The 24905-nt window shown below is 38.9% G+C and overlaps 1 protein-coding gene across 2 annotated transcripts in view; it reads left to right on the forward strand.

Moving 5' to 3' along the window:
• The window catches only part of LOC130922225 (protein CBFA2T2-like), a 39126-nt gene extending 18044 nt beyond the window's left edge, over positions 1–21082 (forward strand). Inside the window, exons 2-11 of one of the 2 annotated variants that reach the window (XM_057846848.1) lie at positions 6049–6213; positions 6295–6536; positions 6609–6698; positions 11092–11276; positions 11348–11601; positions 16032–16117; positions 16353–16536; positions 19048–19116; positions 19195–19385; positions 19479–21080. In XM_057846848.1, the coding sequence (XP_057702831.1) occupies positions 6075–6213; positions 6295–6536; positions 6609–6698; positions 11092–11276; positions 11348–11601; positions 16032–16117; positions 16353–16536; positions 19048–19116; positions 19195–19385; positions 19479–19802 (1764 nt within the window). In that variant the 5' untranslated portion in view covers positions 6049–6074 and the 3' untranslated portion in view covers positions 19803–21080. Of the gene's footprint in view, positions 1–6048; positions 6214–6294; positions 6537–6608; positions 6699–11091; positions 11277–11347; positions 11602–16031; positions 16118–16352; positions 16537–19047; positions 19117–19194; positions 19386–19478 lie in introns of those variants that run through there. The other variant, XM_057846849.1, reaches the window with a different exon arrangement.
• The last annotated feature ends 3823 nt before the right edge of the window (positions 21083–24905 follow it).

The following is a 24905-nucleotide window of genomic DNA, read 5'->3' on the forward strand; positions in this document are numbered from 1 at the left end:
AGTTTTGTTACTGTTCTAGAGGCCGTATTTTTCCATCACTGAGTGATGAACATTGCTATGGCAATTTGTTTGCATTTTACAGTGTTATGTTTACAAGTTATTGAGGGGCCTTTTGGTTATTGATAGGCTTGCTGTCTTATAATTGCCAGGTTAAGAAAGTTGTTTCATGGACCAGGACCACAACAATCTCCTCTCTTGTTGTGCCAAATGTTTTATCTGCTGACAAAGCCTGTTAGGTGTATATTTGTTAGTTCAGTGCTCATTGTTCAGGGGAACACATCTTCAATGACACTGGCTGATTAATTGTGACTGACTCAATATTTTTGAAAAAACAAATATGGGCAATTTATTTGAATTCAAAACTGTTCTTGTCTTTGTTTTGTTCATTATGATAATGTTCATGTCTCATGAAAAATCTGGTTAAGTCAAAGGCAAAGCTATGCAGAATCCACCACTAGTATTTTAGACCTGCAGGTGTTCAAAAACTCAAATGAATACACATTTAAATATTATAAATACAGTACTGTGCAAAAGTTTTAGGCAGGACACCTGCCTAAAACTTTTGCACAGTACTGTATATATATTTTTTTAATTATTAAATTTATTAGGATCATGGAAGCTTCCACTTGGGGAAAATATATACATACAGTTAGGGCTGCAGCTATCGAATATTTTTGTAGTCGATTAATCGATGGACTAGTTAGTTCGAATAATCGAGTAATCGGATAAGGAACATGAAAAATTAAAACACCTGAACTGAGCCTCAAACGATATTTTTTTAAAAAAAAATGAGGATCTGTGTACAACAAAAGAACAATTGGCTAACTTGGATAGAGGGTTAGTCTGCTAGCTTAAATGCTAGCTTTTTTTTTTTTTTTTTTTTTTTTTTTTTTTAACAATGCTCTTAATAAGTGGTTCAGACACATATTCCCACAAAAACGGCTAATTATACCTACAAACTAAATTAAGAATGCATTAAAAAAAAACATTCGCTCAAACAAAAACTTAGCTTATTTTGGTCTTAACAGGGAGCAGTTGGATTCAGCCATGTGAAAAGAGGCAGACCAGAGTGCATTGTATCCACCCTCATCAGTGAAATTAAATGCAAACACTTTTAAAATCAACCATTACAATGCCACTTTAATTAAACGAATACTCGAAGCAACAAAATTTAGTTCGAATATTTTTTTCTAATCGAATACTCGAGTTAATCGATTAATCGTTGCAGCACTACATACAGTGTATCCTGTGTATACATAATATAATAAAAATATACAGGACTGTGCAAAAGTTTCAGGCAGGTGTCCTGCCTAAAACTTTTGCACAGTACTATATATAATCGGTTATCGTATCGGCCTTAAGGACCAGGAAGTTATCGATATCGGTTTTTAAAAAATGGATATCGTGCACCCCTAATCTATAACATGAGCAGACCAAGTTAAATAGTATGTACAAACAAAAACTTAATGCTAATTATATATGTTCGTACTGTAGTCATAGTAAAATCGATATATATATATATTTTTAATTCTTTTTATTTCTTGTAAAACTGATTATACGGTAACACGTTATAATAACTATCTGTTATAACTAGTTAATACATCATTACTAAACTGTTAATAAATAATGTATTGTTAAATTGTTAAACGTTAACAGTTTGCTGTTATGTATGGACATTAAATGCCCCTCATAAATTTAGTTTATTCTGTATTCAGCACCAAAAGCGTCCCGAACTCATGGATTTGTAGAATACTGTGGTATTTTGTTGTTCTGCCATGTGATTGCTCAGCATGTATGTTTCTATGCATTGAACAAAATATTCAAAACTTTTCATCTGTGGTGTTTCTTTGGTAAAGTACAGCACACAGAAAGGCCAATGGGCAGAACAATCTATAAGTATCATTATAAATGCTAAACAAACTTAACAAACACTTAACAAATAAAAAATCATTTATTAAGTTTACTAATGATCTGTTAACTAGTTATAACAGATAGTTATTATAAAGTGTTACTGATTATACTAAATAAACTATTTTTTTTAACAAAAGTACACAGCTGTTAAATTCATATTTAAAATGGTCAACTTTACTAATTACAGTATTCTGTAGTTGACTGCTAATGGATTGTGTATAAAAAAAATTTAAAGTATCTTATAAAATAATTCTGTATAGGTATTGTCATTAATTTCATTTAAATTAATCAACCAAAAATTGACTTGATGCTGATTTGTCGACCAATGAAAATATCCTCTTGAAACCCCACACGCAGCACTATAATTATTCAGATAATATTTTAGAGACAGCCGATAATCAGACCTTTGCTGACTTTCAGAATTTCTCAAATTCAGCCTGTTTGTCTGTTTGCGCATACCCAGCTTAGCAAAGTGTTGTTTGGGTTTTCTCAGTGTTGACATGAAGGCCATATGCTCCGTTGATTGTGTTATTGAGATGTCAGTCTAATTTCCTGACCATACGCAAGTGTGTGTCGCTGTGTGTGCTGCAGGCTGCATCCTGCTGTGCACTGGCACCGCATAGATATACGTACTGTACGTGTGTGCATATGTGCGTCCCTCCTTCCTGCACCCCGTTGGTGAACAGGTGGAGCGATGGCAGCCAAGCCACAGTGTGTCGTCGAAGAAGGAGGATGAACAGTCAAAGATGTTGCATGCGCGTGACAGATGGGCAGCATGGGGGGGCGGGAGAGAAGGAATATGGAGCAGAAGCTTGTGAAACCATATTTTTGTATAACATCATCTCCAATGGATGTTTTTTAATGTCATGGAGATGTGAAAAATGTTGTAATGCTAGTGATGCTCTTGCTATTCAATGACAAAATGTACTGTGTATATTTGTACTGTATAGGTAAACAAAGGCACTACCTGGTCGTATACAAGACTTCAATAACTATCAATATATAAGAATTTTAATTAGGGTTGTTCCGATCATGTTTTTTTGCTCCTGATCCGACCCCAATCGTTTTAGTTTGAGTATGTGCCGATCCCGATATTTCCCGATCCGATTGCTTTTTTTTTTTTTTTTTTTTTTTGCTCCCGATTCAATTCCAATCATTCCCGATAATTGTTCCTGACCATATACATTTTGGCAATGCATTAAGAAAAAAATGAATAAAACTCGGACGAATATATACATTCAACATACAGTACATAAGTACTGTATTGGTTTATTATGACAATAAATCCTCAAGATGGCATTTACATTATTAACATTCTTTCTGTGAGAGGGATCCACGGATAGAAAGACTTGTAATACTTAAAGGATAAATGTGACTTTGTATATTGTGACTAAATATTGCCATCTAGTGTATTTATTGAGCTTTCAGTAAATGATACTGTAGCCATTTAACTGTTCTGCCCAAATGCATGATGGGAAGTGCAACCATGACTGTGCGTAGTGACACCAATTGATATATCTTCTTTGCATTGAGAAATAACACAAGGTATTAAGAAAAAGATCAACTACTACCTTTCTTCCCCACATTGCTTCCCACGATATTTTTAATTGTTGAGAGGGGGATTTTAAGGCTTTAGCCAATTAAATAAAGGCTCCAAAGACTGCCTAAATTCACCCTACTCATTTTACACTGCCTTTTAGCTCTATATATAGGTAAAACGGCGCCTTTATAGATTGAACGCGACAATGCGTGAGTGGGTCGTGCAGCGCATTCTTTAATTGCATTAAATATTTTAACATGATTAATTAAAAAAAAATGAATTATCGCCGTTAATGCGATAAATTTCACAGTCCTACTTTAAGGCAAAACTAAAGACTCTGGATGAGTGTAAGACATTTTGTCTGCAACGTGAAATACAATTAGAAAACGATTTAATTAAAAAATATATATATATTGAAAAAAGGCATGTCCGATTTTTTTTTTTGTCGATTCCGATACTTTGAAAATGACGTGATCATCTTTAATTGTAATATATTCTTTTGATTGTTTTAGTTATTAGCTGTATGGCTGCCATGATTCTTCATATTTCAAAAAATATTTGATTATCAAATTAGTCAACAACTATTTTGATAGTCGGTTCATCGTTTAGAGACATTGTAGACCTAAGACTTTTCCAAATCCTCTTTTTGGGGGCCTCTTAATTGTAAATATTATTTTTTAAAAGAAAAAGGGTAAAATCTAAATATTCTATTTTCTAATTTAAAAATTTTTTTTTTTTTTTATGTAATACATTGATCACTCGTTACTTCGCAGCTCAACTTTCGCCCCCTCAGTGCACCACGGATTTAAGTTACGCATTTTGTAATAAGAATTAAATATTTCTAACAAATATTTAACATTTAACAACACAATTTACATCAACATTTGTATGTACACTTACACACAAACACACACACACGTCTCATAGAAGAGTGAGAGGATGGATGTATGGTGCGTATTATGATACATTATTTTATGAATGTCAAAATGTATACCAAATCACATCAAAATCCAAATTTCAGCCAATTTGTGTTTATTGATGGCTTATTGATACTTTTCAATAAGTTTCCTCTACTCAAACTACGGCACGGGTAAGGTATCATGTTCCAGTCTTTAGTGGCTCCAATCTGAATGCCCTCGTGAGAGCCTAACTCTGTCTCCATTGTTATCTGCTGGCCGCTCACATCTTAAGTCCTCCATCTTTATAAACTTGGGAACCTGTTGCACGAGGCCGCACAGAGTTCATCGGCCGTGAAAGAGACATAAAGGGCGCCATTGAAGGCGAGGCCACTTGGAAAAAGCATGAAACCGTATTTAAAAAGCCCTGAACTTCGACCTCGCCGGGCCTTGCGTGTCTATTAATCGTCCTTTTTTGAAGCACTTAAAAAAGTCTGATCCACTCCAAATGGAGATGCTGGGGGTTAAAAGGGGGGCGCGCCGCCTTGGTGGAGTTGCAGGAAACAAAGGCGTCCCCTTATGCCAAATAAATGACACCCCCCCGGTACCCAAACAAGGCCCATGCCCCCTTATCTGGTGGTCTCATTCAGTGGTGATGGCATATTGAAAAGTTGCGTTTAACATTCAAAAGCTCTGACGATCTTGTTAGTAAAGCGTGAAATAGTCCCGGCCCCTTTTCACTTTTTTCTTTCTCGCGGCCCAGTGCCCCCCCTTCGTGGCCACGGCACTCAATGAAGGGGCATTCTTCTAGGTACACAATAGCATTCTTTAACATTTCTTCTGTTAGTGATCTGAATGGTAGGGAGCGAGGGACTAAACTTTAGACATCTGGCTCTTTGATGGGAGGGGTCGGAGGAGTGGTTAATGCCTGGGCATATGATGAGAAGTGAGTTTTTTTGTTGTGGTTTAGCCCTCCAGTTACATTAGTTTCATAGGGATGGCATTAATGTTCCATCTTGACCTGGGGCACATTTTTGTTACTTAAAAGTATTACAAACAAACAAAAAATATACATTTTTGATAATCATTTTCGATTTCAACCCTAGTGTTGCATTTATTTCTCGGGGTGGAGTGGTGCAATGGCAAAGAGCTGTGACAGGTTTGTTCACATATGGACTTTAAGAAGTTGTCACTGTGCTTTCAGCCTAATACCATATGTGGTTAAAATCTGTAGACTTTTTTATATATTCTTTTGTAGCACTATTTTAGCCTGGTAGCGGAAGTTACGTCTGCTGTCCCACCAGGCTTATACAGCATTGGGAAAAACCCTGGACTATATTTTATTTTTGCACATTCAGTTATATTAATATATTGAGGATAACAATAAAGTTGGTATTACCAAAAGTGCTTACAAGATAGAAAAATATAAATCAATATAGTATATTGCTCTTTTTTTCTGAAGGACCACACCAAAGTTACTGAGTCAGTTTGACCTTGACATATGTTGGATTACCTAAAAATGTCAAAAATCTTACAGTTTCGAGTTGTGAATCGGGATTTTGTATGTCATTATTGACTTTTCTACTTACAATTGGTGCAAAATAATGTATTATCTCTATGTCATTTTTCAATTATAATTCACTTTAGAAGCCTACCATGACAATTAGGCCCGCCACTAAAATTGACACCCCTCTCTTGCAGACAGTGTAGAGAAGAAGAGCCCTGCCATGCCCGGTTCTCCTGTGGATGCTAAGACTCATTCCAGATCAGCTCCCAATAGCAGCAGCAGTGCCGCCATCATCATGCCACCCCTGCCGTCCATCAACCCCAGCGCCCCGCGCCTGGCTTCCTTCTCCACAACAGCACGTATGTCCGCCATCATTTGTAACGATTGATTTCAACACATCAAGGAGAGTTGGTGTTAAACTTCATCTTTCTTCTTTGCAGTGACCAATGGGAACCACCATTCGCCACCAACGCTCAATGCGGTGCCTTCGCCGCCGCAGCGCTACAGCAACGGACCCTCTTCGTCGTCATCGTCGTCGCTGTCTAACCAGCAGTTGCCGGCCACGTGCGGCGCGCGGCAGCTGAGTAAGCTCAAGCGATTCCTGACCACGCTGCAGCAGTTCGGCAACGACATCTCACCAGAAATTGGCGACAGCGTTCGCAACTTAGTGCTGGCTTTAGTAGTAAGTAGGCACTAAAATTAATTTGTGAAATTGATAGTTTAAAAATATATTAACTGTTTTTTTCGCCGGTAGAATTCAACAGTGACCATCGAGGAGTTTCACTCACGGCTTCAGGAGGCCACCAATTTCCCCTTGAGGCCGTTTGTTATTCCTTTTCTCAAGGTAAACATTCACGTTTGACCTTCTCGCCTGCAAAATATGGGTTTGTTTTTGATTGGTCTACTTTTTATTTTCAAAAAGACTATTTTGTGCTTTAATTTCATTTAAAAACACAAGCTTGGTTCATTTTGACCTTCACTCTGCCTTCTAGGCCATAACATTTGGAGCACCTGCATCAATCTAATGGCATATTTGGTGGTTGTCCTGTGTCATATAGGCATATTCTGTAAAATAATAATGCGTTATTGCTATTATCATGACTATGATGAGAAAAATATTATTGTTTTAGTGAGGCATAATTGAAAAATATTTGTATTTGGGCTGGGCGATATGGACCCAAAGTCATATTGCCATGTACTGTATTTTAGCTGAATATTGATATACGATGCAAATTCAGATATTTTCTTTGCTAAGTAAGAGCAAATATACTGTTTTCGTCACCTGTTTCAAGAAAAAATTCTCTGTTGTTTAAATAATAACATTTAAAGTTAAATACTGTATAACATGAGTTGCAGTCTATGCAACCTTTTGCACATTTGAACTATATTGCTACACTGCATACGACGTAGTCTAAATGCATAACACACTTAAAAATATATCGAGATTTTTACAATATATCGATATATTGCCCAACCCTAATTTGTGTAACATTTACATATTCTTTAAATATATATTTTTTACATTATTATTTGGAGTACCCTCTGTAACTAAACAATTAAATCAATCAAAAAATGTTTTTCAGTTTTTTAAAATATTTTTGGGGGGTATATATTTATTATAATTACTGCACAATATATTTTTTTGTAAGATTTAACGTAAACATTAATAAAAATAAAAAATGTGCCATATTTTTCTGTAAATTATTGTTGGAATGGAAAGATAAGACACATGACTGATATATACATTCAACATACATAAGTACTGTGTTTATAATGACAATAAATCAACAAGATGGCATCAACATTAACATTCTGTTAAAGCGATCCATGGATAGAAAGACTTGTAGTTCTTAAAAGATAAATGTTAGTACAACTTATAGAAATTTTATATTAATACCCCTCTTAATGTTTTCGTTTTAATAAAATTTGTAAAATTTTCAATCAAAAAATAAACTAGTAGCTCGCCATTGTTGATGTCAATAATTACACAATGCTCATTGTGCTGAAACCCATAAAATCAGTCACACCCAAGCGCCAGCAGACGGCGACAAAGAACAAAAAACACAAGTAACAAATGGACATGACACTGTGCTGTCATTTTAATCTGTTTGAGCGGGGCATGTGTGTTAATTGCGTCAAATATTTTAACGTGATTAATTAAAAAAATAATCACCGCCCGTTAACACGATAATTTTGACAGCCCTAATATATACAGTATATATATTTATATATATATTTTAGGGCTGTCAAAATTATCGTGTTAACGCGCGGTAATTAATTTTTAAAATTAATCACGTTAAAATATTTGACGCAATTAGTGCACATGTCCCGCTCAGACAGTATTCTGCCTTTTGGTAAGTTTTACAGCAAGGCTTTTTGTGCTGTCTAACAGCGAACTCTTGTGGTTGCTTTGCGACATGGTTTATTGTTTTCTTGCCAGTTCAACTTCAATATGGCTGCACGACGTCTCGGGCTGACGCCTACGTTGTAATGTTGTGCTTATATGATCCTTGGACAAGATTTGTCCGTAAGTATGGTTGTTGTAAAGAATGTACATATTATGTTAGTAAGCGAAATGTTATATTTTTTGTATGAGACGCTTTTTGTTTGTGTTTAGTGAACCTGTATAGCGTGCTAAGCTAACATTGTTGCTAATGCAATGCTTGTGTACTTTTTTTTGTAGTTTTACGACTGTCTAAAGAGGACAATGGTTTGAGGCCATTTTATTAATAAATCAGATGAAAAAGGAAGAAGTCCGATTATTAAGCCGTCGTTCACTAGCTGTCTAGCTTTGGAAAAAGTAGACGCTTCGGAGTGAGGACAGCATAGACAGATTTAAATGACAGTAGAGTGAAATGCCCACTACAGTCCTTATGTACCGTATGTTGAATGTATATATCCATCTTGTGTCTTATCTTTCCATTCCAACAATTTATTTTACAGAATACATATATAATTCACAGAAAAATATGGCATATTTTATAGATGGTTTGAATTGCGATTAATTGCGATCAATTACGATTAATTAATTTTTAAGCTGTAATTAACTCGATTAAAAATTTTAATCGTTTGACAGCCCTAATATATTTATATATACAGTATATATATATAATATATATATATATATATATGACACGGAGAAAAATCTGCAAAAATCCTGTAATTTTGCATCGTGGATAGCTAGTCAAGTGGCCTCCATCATTCTTATCTGCCCCCTTTTTAATGCATGGCAGCAGTAAGGTGAATGCCCTCGACCCCGTGAAAGTATTTCCCTGAGCAAACACTTCCTCAAAATGGTTTAACCATCTTGATTTGCGTGCTGACCTGATGCACAACAGATGACGTTGCGTGTTTAACGGCCCCCCCGAGAGCCCCTTTTTGTAACCGGGAGACGTCTCTTCGAGTGTATACTTTTTATTTTAGAAGCCCCACTCAGTCTAAAAAGCAGCCCGTAAATCTTACCACAGCGGCTCTTTTCTCCACAAGTTTACCTCTTACTCACCTCCATCAGTCTGTCCTGAGACCAGAAGGCTCTGTTGCCTTTGCTAATTTACGACAAAAGGGGGGTGCACAACTTCATTCTCTTAAGATCGAGAGAAAAAAGAGAGACTGCTTGGTGTGCAGATTGGAGAAGGAAGGGGGGAAATTGAAAGTCGGAAGTGTGAAACATGCCTATAAAGTCTTCCCTTTCACTCCCTCCCCCTCCCCTTTTTTAATTTTTTTACGGGCTCTGAGTGTCGCTGCCCCGTGAAGAACGCTCAGCTGCCGAGGCGCCGCCGAGCTTGCATCCGCCCAGCCCAAAAAACCCGATAGAGCGCCTCTTCTCAAATGTCCACTGGTTAGGGGCCGGGGGTTAGGGCTAGAGCACCCCTTTTTTTCCTCTTCTTTCTTTTGACGCTTTCAACTTTGTGGGAACAGTTTGGGAAAGACCCCTATTTTTGTTCCCAGTCCACAAAAGCAAGCAAGTACTTGATCGTTCACCATTGGGATGGACTAAAATGGAGTTTTGTCATGAGCCCCACTGTTTTCATTCTTTGATGCAGTGTTTTCAAAACGTGTTTTATGCCAAGGAACATATTTTCCATTCATAATAATAATTTTAAAAAAAAGAAATCCCCATGTACTACTACATACAAATGTCATAAAAGGTGAATAAAGTAAGCTATCTGAATGTTTTTCAGTCGGGGACCATTTGTAGACCAGTAAAAGATCATTCGTGTACTGTTCATGGACATTAGCTGAGCTTCAATTGCAAAAATTTCCATCGAAGGCAGTTTTTCCTGAAACTTTGTAACTCCCGTGAAGTCTTATCCCGTGAGATTTGACTTTTAATAGCGAATTGTCTGAAAAAGGTTATGAAACTGTAAAAATGTTTTTGCGATATTTGAGAGGTTTTTGTGGGGGGAATTCCTCTTTTGTATTACATGGTTTTCCTTGCAAAATGTTGGTTTCGCGAAATACTTGGTGTGGTGGAAGCGCAGCTATTGACTACTTATAGACTTCCGTGATATAAATTTATTTGAAAATAGATGTCACAATACTAATACATACATAATAGTTTCGATGACTCAAAGTTAAAATATTAAGTTATGATTATTAGTGAAAATGTTTTTTCAAATTTGAAAAAAATGAATGTGAAAAATGTTATAACTGAAAATATAATTTCAAAAATCCTCCATATTTAAATAACAAGCATTAGGTAACATGATTCCACAGTAACAAAATGCAAATCGCTGAATGTTCTGCCTGTCACTACATGTCACTGGCATGAATAGAGGAGCGACAACTCGTTATTGGTTGTAAATAGACAATATTCAGACCAATTAAGGTCACACATATTTCCAAATACTTTAAAGAAGTCAAAGCATTACTTCAGAAAAAAGACATCTGCCGTTTTGAAATTTCTTCACAAAATAAAAAAAAAGAAACTCCTGGTTTTATTTACTCACCAGAGAGAGGAAGTGGTGTAATTGCAAGCACACCAACGTCTGCTCCTAATTAAGTAGACGAAGAAAAAAAGAAATGTTGAGGACAGGATGGAGACGGTTTCTGAAAGAAAAAAGAAAACGTGGGGGAGAAAAAAAGTTGGTTGTAAAACGTTTCCAAAATTGTGTGTCAACTTGTATGTCTGTGCTGTGACTCAGTGCTCAAATTGCGGGTTTACCAATCATGCCAAAACAGCATTGTATGTGCCAACTATGCATTTTAAATAGATTTTCTCCATTCTTTACCTCCAGGCGAACCTTCCCCTTCTACAGAGGGAGCTGCTCCATTGCGCACGTGCAGCCAAGCAGACTCCAGCACAGTATCTGTCCCAGCATGAGCACCTCCTGCTGAGCACAACCATGGCTTCCTCTCCAGACTCTTCTGAGCTCCTCATGGAGCCCTCAGACGCCGCCGTCAAGAGGCCCAGCCCTAGCAGGTGAGCTCACTCAACTAGATTTAACACTGATCTGAGGCCTTATCTCAACACAACCTTCCAACGACTTTCAGGGTCAAGGAAAATGGCTTCCACGAACGTCCCCCCGTAGCCATGGAGCCCGCAGCCAAGCGCATTTGCACCATCAGCCCGGCTCCCCGCCACAGCCCGGCGCACCCATTGCCGCTCAACGCCCAGCTGCACCCGACGCCGCCACCCCTGCAGCACTACGCCCTGGACGACATCGCCGCGCCACACATCCTGCACCGAGAGCACAGCCAGCGCATGTTAGACATACGAGAACTCAAAGACAGACCAAGATTGCCAGGTAATTTTTAGCAACATGCATTTTAATGGAAATGATTAATTAATCATTTTTCATCAGTTTTAGTGAAAGACCCTTTTTGTACTTGTAATGTGCCAAAAGGCAGGATTGGAGTGTTTTGTGTGAATAAGAACAATATGACCCGGTCTTCTTTTTAATTACCAAATATTATCGCTCACTTCTTCCCAGATTGTACATACTGATGTCAACTCCATGTCAATACTAAAGAAAATACTGAATATAATTTTTGAGACTATAAATAAATGTCAATCTATTTTATTTTATTTTTTAAAATTATTTTTAACTCTTTTAGTGTTTCTCCAATAATGGTCATGATCTTTGAGAAAAACCTTACTCGAATTTGCCTGCCTCCCAAAAAACAGGAAGTGACCCAAAATGCACATGAAGGGACGCAGGAATGCCCCATAATGATCAGAAAGTGACCCAAAAATGCCCCCAACTCTACTGTAATTGACCAATACGTGAACCGGAAATGCCCTGAAGTCAACAGGCAATTATCCAAAATGTACAGGAGGTGACCCCAGAATACCCCAAAATGTACTGGAAGTGATCCAAAATCAACTGCAAGTACCCTCAATTGAACAAGTAACAAATACTCAAAATTCAGTTAAATTTACCCAATGACAACAAATTTCCGGTGGCCTGTTGTTGTGCAAATACAAATAACTGAGTATCGATAATTTTGCAATCAGTTTTTGTATCTGGATACAACATTTCAGTATAAATACGATCCTTTTCAATACTTTTAACAACCTTAGTTGTACGTGCACCACACACCAATTTACATTAAGGGATACGGTGGTACCTCTACGTACAAATGTCTCTACATACAGAATTTTCAGGTTAAGACACGCCTTAACGGGAAAATACTGCCTCTTGTTACGAAAGAAATTTCAAGATACGAAAGGCAAAAATACGGTATGGCTGGTACTCGCAGCTCCTAGAATTTACTGAATGTAACATACCGTATTGGCCCGAATATAAGACGGTGTTTTTTACATTGAAATAACAAAAGAGGGGGTCGTCTTATATTTGCGGTCTAGACATTATACCCATTCACGACGCTAGATGACGCCAGATATCATTGAAGCGATGTTCTGTCATGAGAGAGCTCAGCTACTCTCACATTCACGATGCTAGATGGCGCCAGATATCATTGAAGCGATGTTCTGTCATGACAGATCTCACCTACTCTTTTTAGTTTAACCAGTTTGCATTATTTTATTGCAATGTTTTTCATTATTCAGAATTGTTTCAAGACTACAGTTACAGTTAGACTTCACTTTGATGATTAATGCAGTTATTGCAATTTTGTTGTTTTATCACAATAGATTGGTTTATTTACATTTCAAAAACCAGAAGCCATTCATTTACGAATGTGATTGCACTTTAGTTTACATATTTAAATGTTCAGATATTAAGATTTGAATGAGGCAAAATAACATGCTTTTTCTCTCAAATATATTGTTATAATCATTTGTTTCAGATGTACTGTAATTATTTTCTGTATAGAAATTAATTTGGCGTTCAAAAAGTCTTTTTTCAAACTTGAGTCTTGAAAAAGAGGGGGTCGTCTTATAATCGGGGCCCTCTTATATTTGGGCCAATACGGTACTTATAGCTGCTCTGTCATTGGCTATTGCCTAGCATTCCTGGCATCTAATTGGCTAAGCGGACCTCTACTGTACAGTATGTATATGGGTGTATCCAAGTGTCCTCTTCATTCGCCTCTCGAGGTCCGACAGCTTTACATGAAAGTATTAACTTTTATTCTTTACTCATTTGTTGTTTTTCTACATTATGCACCGCTGAGATTTTATGTTTATTGTACAATTAGTTAATTGTAACATGTATTAGTTACATGTTTTGATGCATTTTTATGCATTATAAAAGATTTATGTCTGAAGTTTGGGGGTCTTGAAAGGGATTAGGGCATTTACACGGAAAACGCGTCTCTACTTAAGAATTGTCAAGAAACTACTTCCAGGACCAATTAATTTCATAAGCAGAGGTACCACTGTATCCGTTTTTTCTCGTTTTTTTTTTTTTCCCCTTAATGACTGCACCATTCTTTCGCTTGCAAATGAGCCACTTTCTCACCTTGTCTAGGCAAATAAGGCTTTGTGCTACCACAGAAATGTGTCATGGGTGGCTAAGTATTAAAATTGAGGTGCAAAATGTTTTTTAAAATCTGATGAGAAAAGACATCAAGCATCGTCTTTTCGTATTTACTATTCTATTCTATTGGCCAACTACAGTAGCCTATGATGCCACTAGAAATCAGTCATACCACAAATGGTTATTTTTTTGATCAAACGTCATAATGACAAATCTAATTTCATTTAAACGGTAAATGGTAAATTGAGTGTTTTTTGGTTTAGTTTTTTGTTGTATTTGTTTTTTTGTTGTTGTTGTTGGAATTGTCTTATTTTAACCAGCATCCCTCCCCATACCCTGTCCAAAATTTACAGTTTGATGCCGCAAATCCATCCATTGGCTCGCCAGGGCATCATTCTGATAGCTAATGTGAAGGAGCTAAGCTAACAGGGGAGACATTTCGAAACTGGTAATCGTTTGTTGTCTGCTTAAGTTCCATTCATTGCTTAGCTTAGCTGGCTAACTACTGTCTTCCCTTCCACGCTACTATATTCAAAAGTTTCTTCTGACTCGAACCCCTTGTTCTTACAAAAGATACCTTAACCCTCTTGTTTTTTTACTTGTACTGGCTAGCCCGCTTAACTAAGGGTGGTCTCCTGTGTTTGCATAGTGGCGCCCCTATGAATTGAGACTCAGTGTATCGTCCTTGTGTTGCGTCTAAACAGAGGAGCGGTGTATGCGACTGACTGGATGGACTCTGGTGTATATCTGCCCTCCATTTCTTCGGGGGTCTTGTCAACTCTTGTTGGAAATGGCAGTAGCTCACATGCACCCCCCCCCCCCCCCCCCACACACACACACACACACCTTGATATGTTCTTGGTGAAGGCGCTGTGTTTATGAGGTCTTGGTCCCTTCTCTCACGGCCTCCCGCCCGCCTGCCGCCACTTAACTAGAGACACACACACTAGTCCACACATGCTTGGCTTTGAACTGATGAACGCTGATGAGAAACAGGAGGCCGATACGAGCCTATATAGGAATCATTCTTCTCAACTGGCTCAGTGTGCATGTGGCTTCTTGTCGGCTGTTTGTTTCTGCGTTTTACGAAAATTGGCGCTGCTTTACATCTTTGTTGTGTGTGCGTGTGTGTGTGTACAGGCATGTAGTGTGCGCATATTTTTTTTTTTTTTTTAACGATCGCTAACAGTGCGCGGCTGGTTGTGTTTAAATATCTGAGCCACTGCATTCAGTCTGAGTGTCTCCCTACTGGAATGCTGGGAGCTCCGCAAGGGGAGGGTGCCAGCAGAGACATTTGGAGTGTGTGCATGTGTGTGTATGTGTGTTTGACAGCTGACTTCCAGATGTGCTCCGGCTCCGGGTGCCGAAAGTCTGTTTTGCATCACGGGGCTTCTCTTTTCCTCTTTCGTTCAACCTTTTTCTCATTCTTCATCTAGCTCTTGTTTTTTTCTTTCCCTTACTGCCCAAATGATGATGTCACTTTAGTGCAAGGGCGTCAAACTCATCTTTTACGCGGGCCTCATTGTAGTTATGGTTCCTTCGGAGGGCTAATCTCTGCCAACTATGGTTGCCAGGATTCATGGAAACTAATTGATTATTGATTGAACAACTAATTTCATAGTTGTTTAGAGACATTATTGACCTAAAAATGGTCCAAATCCTCTTTTTTTTTTTTTTTTAAGGGCCTAACAGTAAATTTTCATATTTCTTTCTCCCGCCTTCCCCACAATAAAAAACACAAAAAAGGTGGACAGTAAATACTATATTCTCTTTATTATTTGTTAACATTTTATTGAAAAAAAAAAATATATATATTTTTTTAATAATCATAATGAAAATTCTTAGTTTTCAATTATTTTTTTTAAAGCAAAATGGAAGAACAGTATTTTTTTCATTTACTTTTGATGTCATTTTTGCTTTTTAATCCAAAAAAAAAAAAAAAAAAACAAATACACAAAAGTTTTCTTTTTATTATTTGAAAAAAAAGTTATTTTATATTTAGAAAAAGAAAACCAACAAATATTCTGATTTCTCTAGTCTTCAACCTTTCTTTGAGAACGAGAGAAATTTTATTTCAATTTCATACTATCATGAAACAAAGTGGACCACACAAAATGTTGTGGCAGGTCGGCTCTGGCCCCCGGCCAGCGAGTTTGACACCTGTGCTTTAGTGGAAAAAAATGATAATGCAGATAATGCAAAAGAAATTAACAAAACGTTGCGTGAGAACACTGTTGTTGTGTTAGAGATCAGAATGTTAATTATTGGTGTCGCTTATGTGTGTTTTTAACCAGGCACGAATGGGGGTTACCGTGAGGAGCCTGTTGACCACAAGTTGACGGACCGCGAGTGGGCTGATGAGTGGAGGCATCTGGACCACGTAAGTGTTGATTACGTTTTCTCTGATTGGCTACGAGATTCATTTACGTATATATTTTAAGTATACATTCATGAATATAATTGTTCGATTCAATACAATGCGTGAGCGTTCCTCATGACCCTGACAGTGTTATTTTTTTTGCGTTCTTAGTGTGTTGGCCTAATGGGCTTGACATTGCAACACCTGGGCTACATTTTTCTGAAATAGATTTAATATGCAACAATGTCATATCCAGGTGCTGAACTCTATCGTGGACATGGTGGAAAAGACGCGGCGGTCAGTGAGCGTCCTGCGGCGGTGCCAAGAGTCAGACCGTGAGGAGCTCAACTACTGGAGGCGGCGCTCTAGTGAGCAGGAGGATGCTCGCAAAGGACCAGTGCCCTTCTCCAAAACACACAGTCCCCACTCTGCAGAGTCAGGTGAAGATTTAGTAAATATTTTTGTTAGTTATATCAAATGTGGATTTTTGTGCAACTTTCCTAGAATTGTCAAACTCATCATCAAACTGGCACCGTGTACACCCGCTTTAGATGGTGTAGGCAAAAAAAAAAAAAAAAAAACTTGGCAATTTTGCATGGCCCATCTGTTTAAGACACCTGCTTCCAATTGGGGCTCATTTGGCTGAATTGCCTAGTCGGACTGCGTCAAAGTACGTGCTCAGGAATTTGGATGCTTCAGAACAAAATGCCTGTCAACTTATTTAATTTCAGGCAGGGGGTCCTTGAGACTTTTTTGTGTCCATGGTACACGAGTGTCTGGGACTTTTGTTCTCTTTCCATTGGAAGCTACTCTGTAAAGTTTTTGAGTGTTGTGTTCAGGATCCCTAAAATACATACAGTGGCATTTGGATACATGCATTTGCAGTAAATGGTGAATGTTCAGACATGTTAAGATCCCCGCCAAAACAATTCCAAGAGGCCCTTAAAAAGTCACCAAAGCGTGATAGAAATTTAGTACAAGACGGACACCGCCCTCTAGTGGAGGAAGGATGACTTCCACATCAGGTGTACAATGCCAGGCCTACGTTGCAATGGCCCCCGCTGGGCCACAGCCGCAGTCACAGGTGCCAGGACCGGCCTGGGCCATATCGGCCACAGAAGGGCTGTCCTGCGGGCTCAGAGAGACAAAGCTGGCCAACATGCGCGAGTACCATCTGTGCCCCCGCACAGCCGGGAAGGCTGCCCGGCCACCGGAATTTAATTTTTTTTTTTTTTTTTAAATCAACAGAGACTACTAAGAGAGCTTGTTGTATTATAAAATATCGCAGGCTTACCAGACGTAGTGGCCCGTGAGTGTTTTATGATGCAGAACGTATAGGATGACAAACTAAGAAACAAAGGTGATTTGCAGGCAGAGAGAAATTTGCAGGCAGGGACAGAATGTTGACACAGCTTGTGAGCCCGCTTTCCCTCGTCCAAGCCAAACACATTCCTCTCGGAGGCTGTCAGATCTCACATCTGACGACGATAAACAACGATTCTGTTGCGTTTCCAAACCAGATATGAGGATCCTGTTTTCTTTATAGATAGAGATGCTCTCAAAGTGAGGGGTAGGGAACCTTTTTCCCAATCAGAGCCCATTTATATTTCACAGGGGAAAAAAGAACATTTGTGGATAACACAATGTAACTTTTACAAAAGTGAATGTGACCCCATTCCATATTAGTCAGCAACATTGTAGAGTCTAGTTTAATAATATCCATTTTTCTGTACATAATTATTTATAAATCAATTTATATTACATACAAGTTACCTTTAAATAAATTTTGTGGGCAAAACTCATTACAGTAAGAGAAGTAAGAAATATTTTACGTGTTTTCTACGTGTACGGAGATTTCATATATAATCTAAAATAGTACTGACATTGATCATGTCAAATATCTGCCCGCACTTTAAGAGAGGGCATACCCTAGAAATACTGGCTTTTATTTACATTTTTCTACACTTTAAAAAAAAAAAAAAAATATATATATATATATATATATATATAATACACACACACGATCTCTATTCCGGAGTCACACAGGGTGTCCATAGCACACAAACCAACAGAAAAATGACATAAGAAAACACAGGAACAGAAACTACAAAAGAAAGAACATTAAAAAAGCACAAAACATCTGTGCACAACAAACAGGCTTCTACGCCGCATGCTTGACCTGCATCTATAACTATTTTTAGGGTCCGTTATTTTCATTAAAATACTATTTTCAGACCCATTTAATCAACACATGAACTTATACATCAGATAATAGTGCTTTGAAGGTGGGTAACCCAGAACTGACAAATAATTGGCTGGCGCTGTACCATCTAGGCACCCGCAATAACAGCCTCAAGGCATCAATTCTCTTAAGCATGTTTGCCCTTGCATAAAGTTTACTGCATTGACGGTGAATGTCCCTGTCATCTCACAAATCAGCAGTTATAAATTGGCTGAGATATTTAGCCTCATTGCAGACCTTCAGCGCTTTTTTGCCCAGAAAAAAGCGAGGGAATACAGCCCACCTATCTTCTTTAGATCGTATGATCATAATGTTACTTTTCTCTGCATTGTATTTGATGTCAAATTGTTCACCAAATTGAGAACATAATGAGAGTAACTCCTGTAAACCAGCACTGCATGGAGAGAGTACCACCCCATTATCCGCGTTCATCAGATGGTTAATGATAGTGCTTCCTACAACACAGCCAGCATTACATCTAATGAGACCATTACTATACCACTACTACATATCAAGAAAAATGTATATACATATACTTTTACAATTTATTAAACAAAATTATGCTATAATCCATATAGTAAAAGTGTTGTCTGACACTTTAAAAGACAGCAATAGTCGTCACCAGCATTTTGTAGACTAAATTCTACATAGTTTAACATTGCATGGAGCAGATTTCAATGAAATACTCACACGACTGATTGATCTACAGAATGTCAGCGTGACTTTGCCCCACGACCCGGCTCAGCGTACGTCACAGATGAGATCTGGAGAAAAGCAGGTGAGACATCGCTTTCAGAATCGTATACCATTGTCCCCATATAGACAAACCTAACGGCGTCTATCTTTCCATGCGCAGAGGAGGCAGTAAACGAGGTAAAGAGGCAAGCCATGGACGAAGTGCAGAAGGCGGTTGCCGAGGCTGAGCAGAAGGCTTTCGAGATGATTGCAGCCGAGCGGGCCAAGATGGAAAAGACGCTGGCCGATGCTAAGAGGAAGGCTCAGGAAGACGCTATCATGGTTATCAATGAGCAAGAGGATTCCAGCGAGGTGAGGGTCTTATCAGTGGATGTAAATGGACCGAGATGGAAATAGGGTACAAGTCTCCCTAAATCTCATCTCATCCTCTTGTGGTGCTCACAGTGTTGCTGGAACTGCGGTCGCAAAGCTAGCGAGACGTGCAGTGGCTGCAACGCAGCGCGCTACTGTGGCTCCTTCTGCCAGCACAAAGACTGGGAGCGGCACCACCTCATCTGCAGCCCCGGACTTCAGACTCAACCCAAACCCATTTCTACAATCTCTGCACCCAGGGTGGCAGCCACTTCTGCCGTGGTGTCCCCGGTGGGGCCCGTGACCCCCGATGTCACTGCCACGGCGTCCAGTCCAGGCGGGGAGAAGGTTCCGGTGGCATCTCGCTCATCTACTCCTTCTACTCCAGTGTCGGCGCCCGAGACCAATGGACATTAGGAGGAGGAGGAAATTTGGCTGAACTTTTTTGGAGGGTCATTCCAGAACATCAGATGTTTCATCATCAACAGATTATGTGGGAATCACCTCAGACCAACAGACCCTCAGATAAAAACTTGTTTATAGTCAACCGCACCCTCCCAAAAAACTTGACCCATTTCCGGTGGCAGGGTGAAAATTACTATAAAATGAGAGATTAAAAATAATGTACACTTTCCTCAGAAACAACTTTCCACTTTTTTGTGTACATCTTTACAACAGTAAGGAGGAGAAAGAAGAGAAGGCGGGTTACGTGTAATAAATCCAGCCATAAAGCAGATTTCCTAGTGTAGATATTATGAAAAATGATACCAGATTGTGTGAATGTGTCAAACATTTTTTTTTTTTTTCTTTGCAAAGCAATATAATAATTGAAGGAGTTCAGGTATCAAACTGTTTCTGCGTCACCAAAGTTACTTTTAACAAGAAGCTCAGGACAACAGACATGAGGATGTTCCACCAAAGCGATACATAAACAGTGGCTTCATAAACAATTGGAGGTTGCCCAGAAGTAGCCTTATTTTGTCAACACTGCACTGTACCGCTTTGGTGGAAAACAGGATTTAATATGATGATTATGTTTTCTGAGACCATTTTGGCAGTGAGCAGTGTCGTCGTTGTAGTAAATTGGCCAAAAGGCCTATTTGTGACTCCTCCCAAACAAATGCATCTCAGGAGATAAACCACCCCAGCTTCAAGTCCAATGTTTTACGAGCTACTATCACCACACACACACGTTCCAAGCTCATTCGATGTAAGAGAAAGTTTGTAAAAATAATATCGCTGTTATTTTGTTCTGTTTAATTCCCCTGTTTGTCCTTTAAACATTTGGTACAAGTCATAAGACAAATGTTATCTTGATGTACAGTACGAAATAAAGAAATAGAGTTACTGAAGATGCTTAGTTGTTGAGTTTGTCTACTAATTCACCTACATGATGTACCATTCCTTTCATTTTTACACCTATAATCAGGGGATGCACATAATTTTTTTGCCCAGGTTCTCAGAGGAGGACCTGGAGATGCGACTTGGTCCTCATTGAGCTTGAGAGCCGACCCGCCTGATGCGATAAAATTATGACAAGCTTTACTTGGAGCCAATTACCTTAAATTAATTTTATTAACAATTAACACTTGATTAACATCAACTGGCACAACAAAATTGCCATTACTCTGAAGTGAAATGTAAAGACATATACAGGGGTACCGCATATTTTTTTTGCCTCCCACATTAACTCCAAGCCTGTGTAAAAGTGGGATGTCCACCTCTTAAGAGCTCATTGAACGTGCATGTTTAGCTTTGTGAAATGCGAGCAAAAACACGTATGTCAGTGCATGGCGCTGTTCTTTATTAATTTTATTCCGCCACTTGTCCATAGGGCGAGTAGGGTCCTGTCTGGCATCGATAGTTTCCTTAATTGCCATCATGCTCTGTTTTTTTCGTGATTTTCAAAGTTTGGATGGCTGAAATTCTTTGACCCTACATAAAACGCGCTGCTCTTATCAGCGACATTGAGATTCTCACGGCAAGTTTAGCACCACATTTCCATGAGAGCATCATTTCCTTCTAGCCATGGTACCTCCTGCAGCCACTTTTCAGCAAAAGTCCTTTTTTTCGGTAGCTCTGGTGACGTCTCTGTCGTCTGCAGTGTTGTTAATTTTACTTTAAAAAAGTAATTAATTACACTTACAAAGTACTTCTCCCAAAAAGTAATTGCGTTAGTAACTCAGTTACCTGAATGTTAGAGTAATTATTTACTTGGAAAAGTAACTAGTGGTAATTTTCTTTTTTTTTCTCAAAAAAAAAAACCAACAAAAAAACACGTCATGCAATCTGAAGTTTAAAGGGTTTGGGGGACAATTGGCCCTAGCCCAATTCTTTACCCTCCACTTAACTAGACGCAAGGGTATTGCGATAACTAGATAGTAATCTTTGCTATGTGTGGAAGTCATTTAAAGTTGTGAATCAACCGTTAAAGTTGTTAAAATTGCTCCCGTTATTTCATTAGTTCCCTTCTGTCTACTTTAAACGTGTAAGTTTTAAAACTGTTTCATCATTTAAAGATAGATTTAAGTCAAGATTTTGCCGATTTAGGAGCATTTTAGATTAAAAAAAAAAAAAAAAAAGTTACTTAGGTTCGCTATGAAGGATCTCTACATCAGTGGACTATACTACGAACGGAGTTCAACCTCCCCAGAAGTAATCCAGTTTACTAGCGGGTAACCGGAGTTGACAAAACCTGGTTGTCTAGTTTGTGGTCAATCGGTGCTACGACGCTGATTATGAGGTTGATTAGTCGAACCTGTGTCAACCCAGTCAGAGTTACTGCGCGTTCACATAAAAGGGGGCGGAGACCAGAGTCAAACACAACTTGTGACGATGGCACGGGCACCTTACTTCACGGAGGAGGAATGCGCGATGATTAAAATCCACCCTCACCGCGAAATCCAACACCGATTCGGCGAGTAGAGTGCGACGGGTCTATTGACACCGAATTTACAGATCGTGTGATTTGTGAATGCGTCAATATGCCAGTTTACTTATCTCCATCAAAAGAAATAAAGCCTGCTGTTAGGACAATAAAAGAAGATTTGGTACGTTAACAGTAAGAAATAATTTATCGCGCATCACCACATGAAGCAGGATGATTGTATGTTTAGTCCCCTTGACTGTATGAATACGTATGTTCTTTTTTTTAGTTTGGGGCTAAAAAATCCAGCCCGACCCGAGTCCGATCAATCAACTTGATTTGCAGGCCCAACCCCGACCAAAAAAAAAAAAAAAAAAAAAAAAATGTTATATTTGTGAGGACTCAAGGAGAAGAAGGAAATGCGGGATGCCATGTGTTGTTGCGTAAATTAAAGCCCGTCTTTTGTAACGAATTTTCACAGTTAAACAAGACTGTAAGGTGCATATTCAATAAACATTTATGTCTTTTATATTTGTGCGTCTGTCCTATCAGTGGATTTGACAATTTAATCTCTTCAAGTTGGCAGAAAAAAACGCAAGTTTTCTCAATGTTTAAATAGTCTATATTTTTCTATGATTGTTATAACTGCATTTACACAACGAAATAACGCTGGAAAGTTCGTTAAATATATTTCTTGTATGAGAGCAATGCTCCGCATTCATTTACATTCAGCGATTTTAACAATCAATTTGAAGCGTTTCCATACCCCACTCCGAATCGCACGGCATACAGTGTTCTTACGGAGGTATTCAGCATCACAGATGGAATACATATATTGTCCCTAGCAAAAGAGCGCACGGACAGGCACACAAGCTGCGCGGTTGTGAGGGCCTGACTCGGCGGGTTACATTAGTGACGTCCGCCTCGATCATTTGTCACAGGTAAAGAATTCCCTAAGCTGAAAATCTATATCTTTCGTGGAGTACATTGTCCGGGTACGCCAGCGGATTCTGGCGGTCCCGAAATACCCGTGCCCTCCGGAGAGAGCCCCTCACAATCCGCGCGCCAATGTCGTATGGGTCGTCCAAGTACGCTGTCATTGTCAGGAGGACACGTCCGCGGAGGAGTGCTGTTTAAATAGAGCGTGGTTAATTGGAATCGTGAAGTTAAGCAAGATCTAACTCTGACACGACCAGGTTTGGCGTGTGGCGTGTGTTGCCATGGCAACACTTCTCGGTTCCAACATATCCACCTTTCGTAGTCTCGCATAGCCGCGAACTTACGTCGCACGTGATAAAGTTACTCTCGAAGTTACCCTGCTAAGCCAGAAAACCGGCTTCGTAGTATAGGCCACAGAGCCTTCCTGAGAGGTCTACTGCTTTAAGATGGCGGCTGTTTACTAACGCATGTTGTCATTAAAACATGTTGCCAATGCAGCTGTGTCTGTTAATTGCATCTAGTTCTATAATGTGATATCTACCGTGTCATGTGGGCGTAGTTTGTCGGCTATGGCTACAGTCAGGTATTATTGGAGCCACCTAGCATCGCGGTTGCAACGGCATCTTCCCCACTCCTGCTCTGCTCTCTCGTCTCCGTGAGTCCGTTTCTCTCAGACTTTTTTTATTCAACCAAATTAGTAACGCATAGTAACGCACGCCTTTCCCGCCTCAGTAACGGTAACGGCGTTGCCAAGATAAGAAAAGCAATTAATTAGATTAGATTACTCATTACTGAAAAAAATAACGCCGTTAGTAACGCCGTTATTAACAACACTGGTCGTCTGTCTGTCTTTTGACGGGTGTGGGGGAACACGGAAATAATTATTCAGTGGGACCTGCCTCTTTGACATTTTGAGAATAGATTTTCTCGTGTCCGCCGCAAATACAGTGGTCAGCCATCGGTACGCAAAAGCGTATTGAAGCCGTTGAGGGCCAACGAATTTGTCTACGTCCAGTACGCATGCGCGCATGCGGACCACTTATGTGCACCCCTGCCTATAATTGAGTGCTTATCCCGAGCGTTTTGGAAAACCAACTGTTCTACCCCTCATTAAAGTCACATTAACTCATTGGCTGCTATTGATGGCGATGGATGTCCGACTAGGAGAAGCACTCATCGATCATTTGATCGTGACATGTATTATTGGCAGTTAATGGGTTAATGATCCATTAATCTGTCGCATCTTTTACAATTAATGAATGATCGCTAATGCCGTCAATAGCACTGAAACATCAGTGGCAGTAAATTAAGCATGTATCATGAGCTATTATGTTTACGGTCATATATGTGGAGTACAAAAAATATACACATCATGTATTTAACGCTTTCATACATGAATTATGATTTTTATTTAACCCTATGGCTGCCATCGGTGTCTAATCCATTTTGAGTGAAGGGAGAGTATGAACATTTGTTCATTTGCACCTCCCAGATTATTCACTCCTCTCAGTCAAAATAGACTAGACGTCTAGCGCCGTCAATGCCACTCAAAGATGGGGATTCACAGCCAGTCCTTTCTGTTTAAATAAACAGGGCGACTATAGTTGTCAATAACAGGGGATGAGTGAAATACAATTATAAGAATAATAATAACAATCAAATTTCGAGTGTTACTTGGGGCCATAACTGGTAATTCTGTTTTTAATCATTTTAAT

The sequence above is a fragment of the Corythoichthys intestinalis genome, chromosome 9 (assembly GCF_030265065.1).
Source record: "Corythoichthys intestinalis isolate RoL2023-P3 chromosome 9, ASM3026506v1, whole genome shotgun sequence".
Taxonomy (NCBI): Eukaryota; Metazoa; Chordata; class Actinopteri; order Syngnathiformes; family Syngnathidae; genus Corythoichthys; species Corythoichthys intestinalis.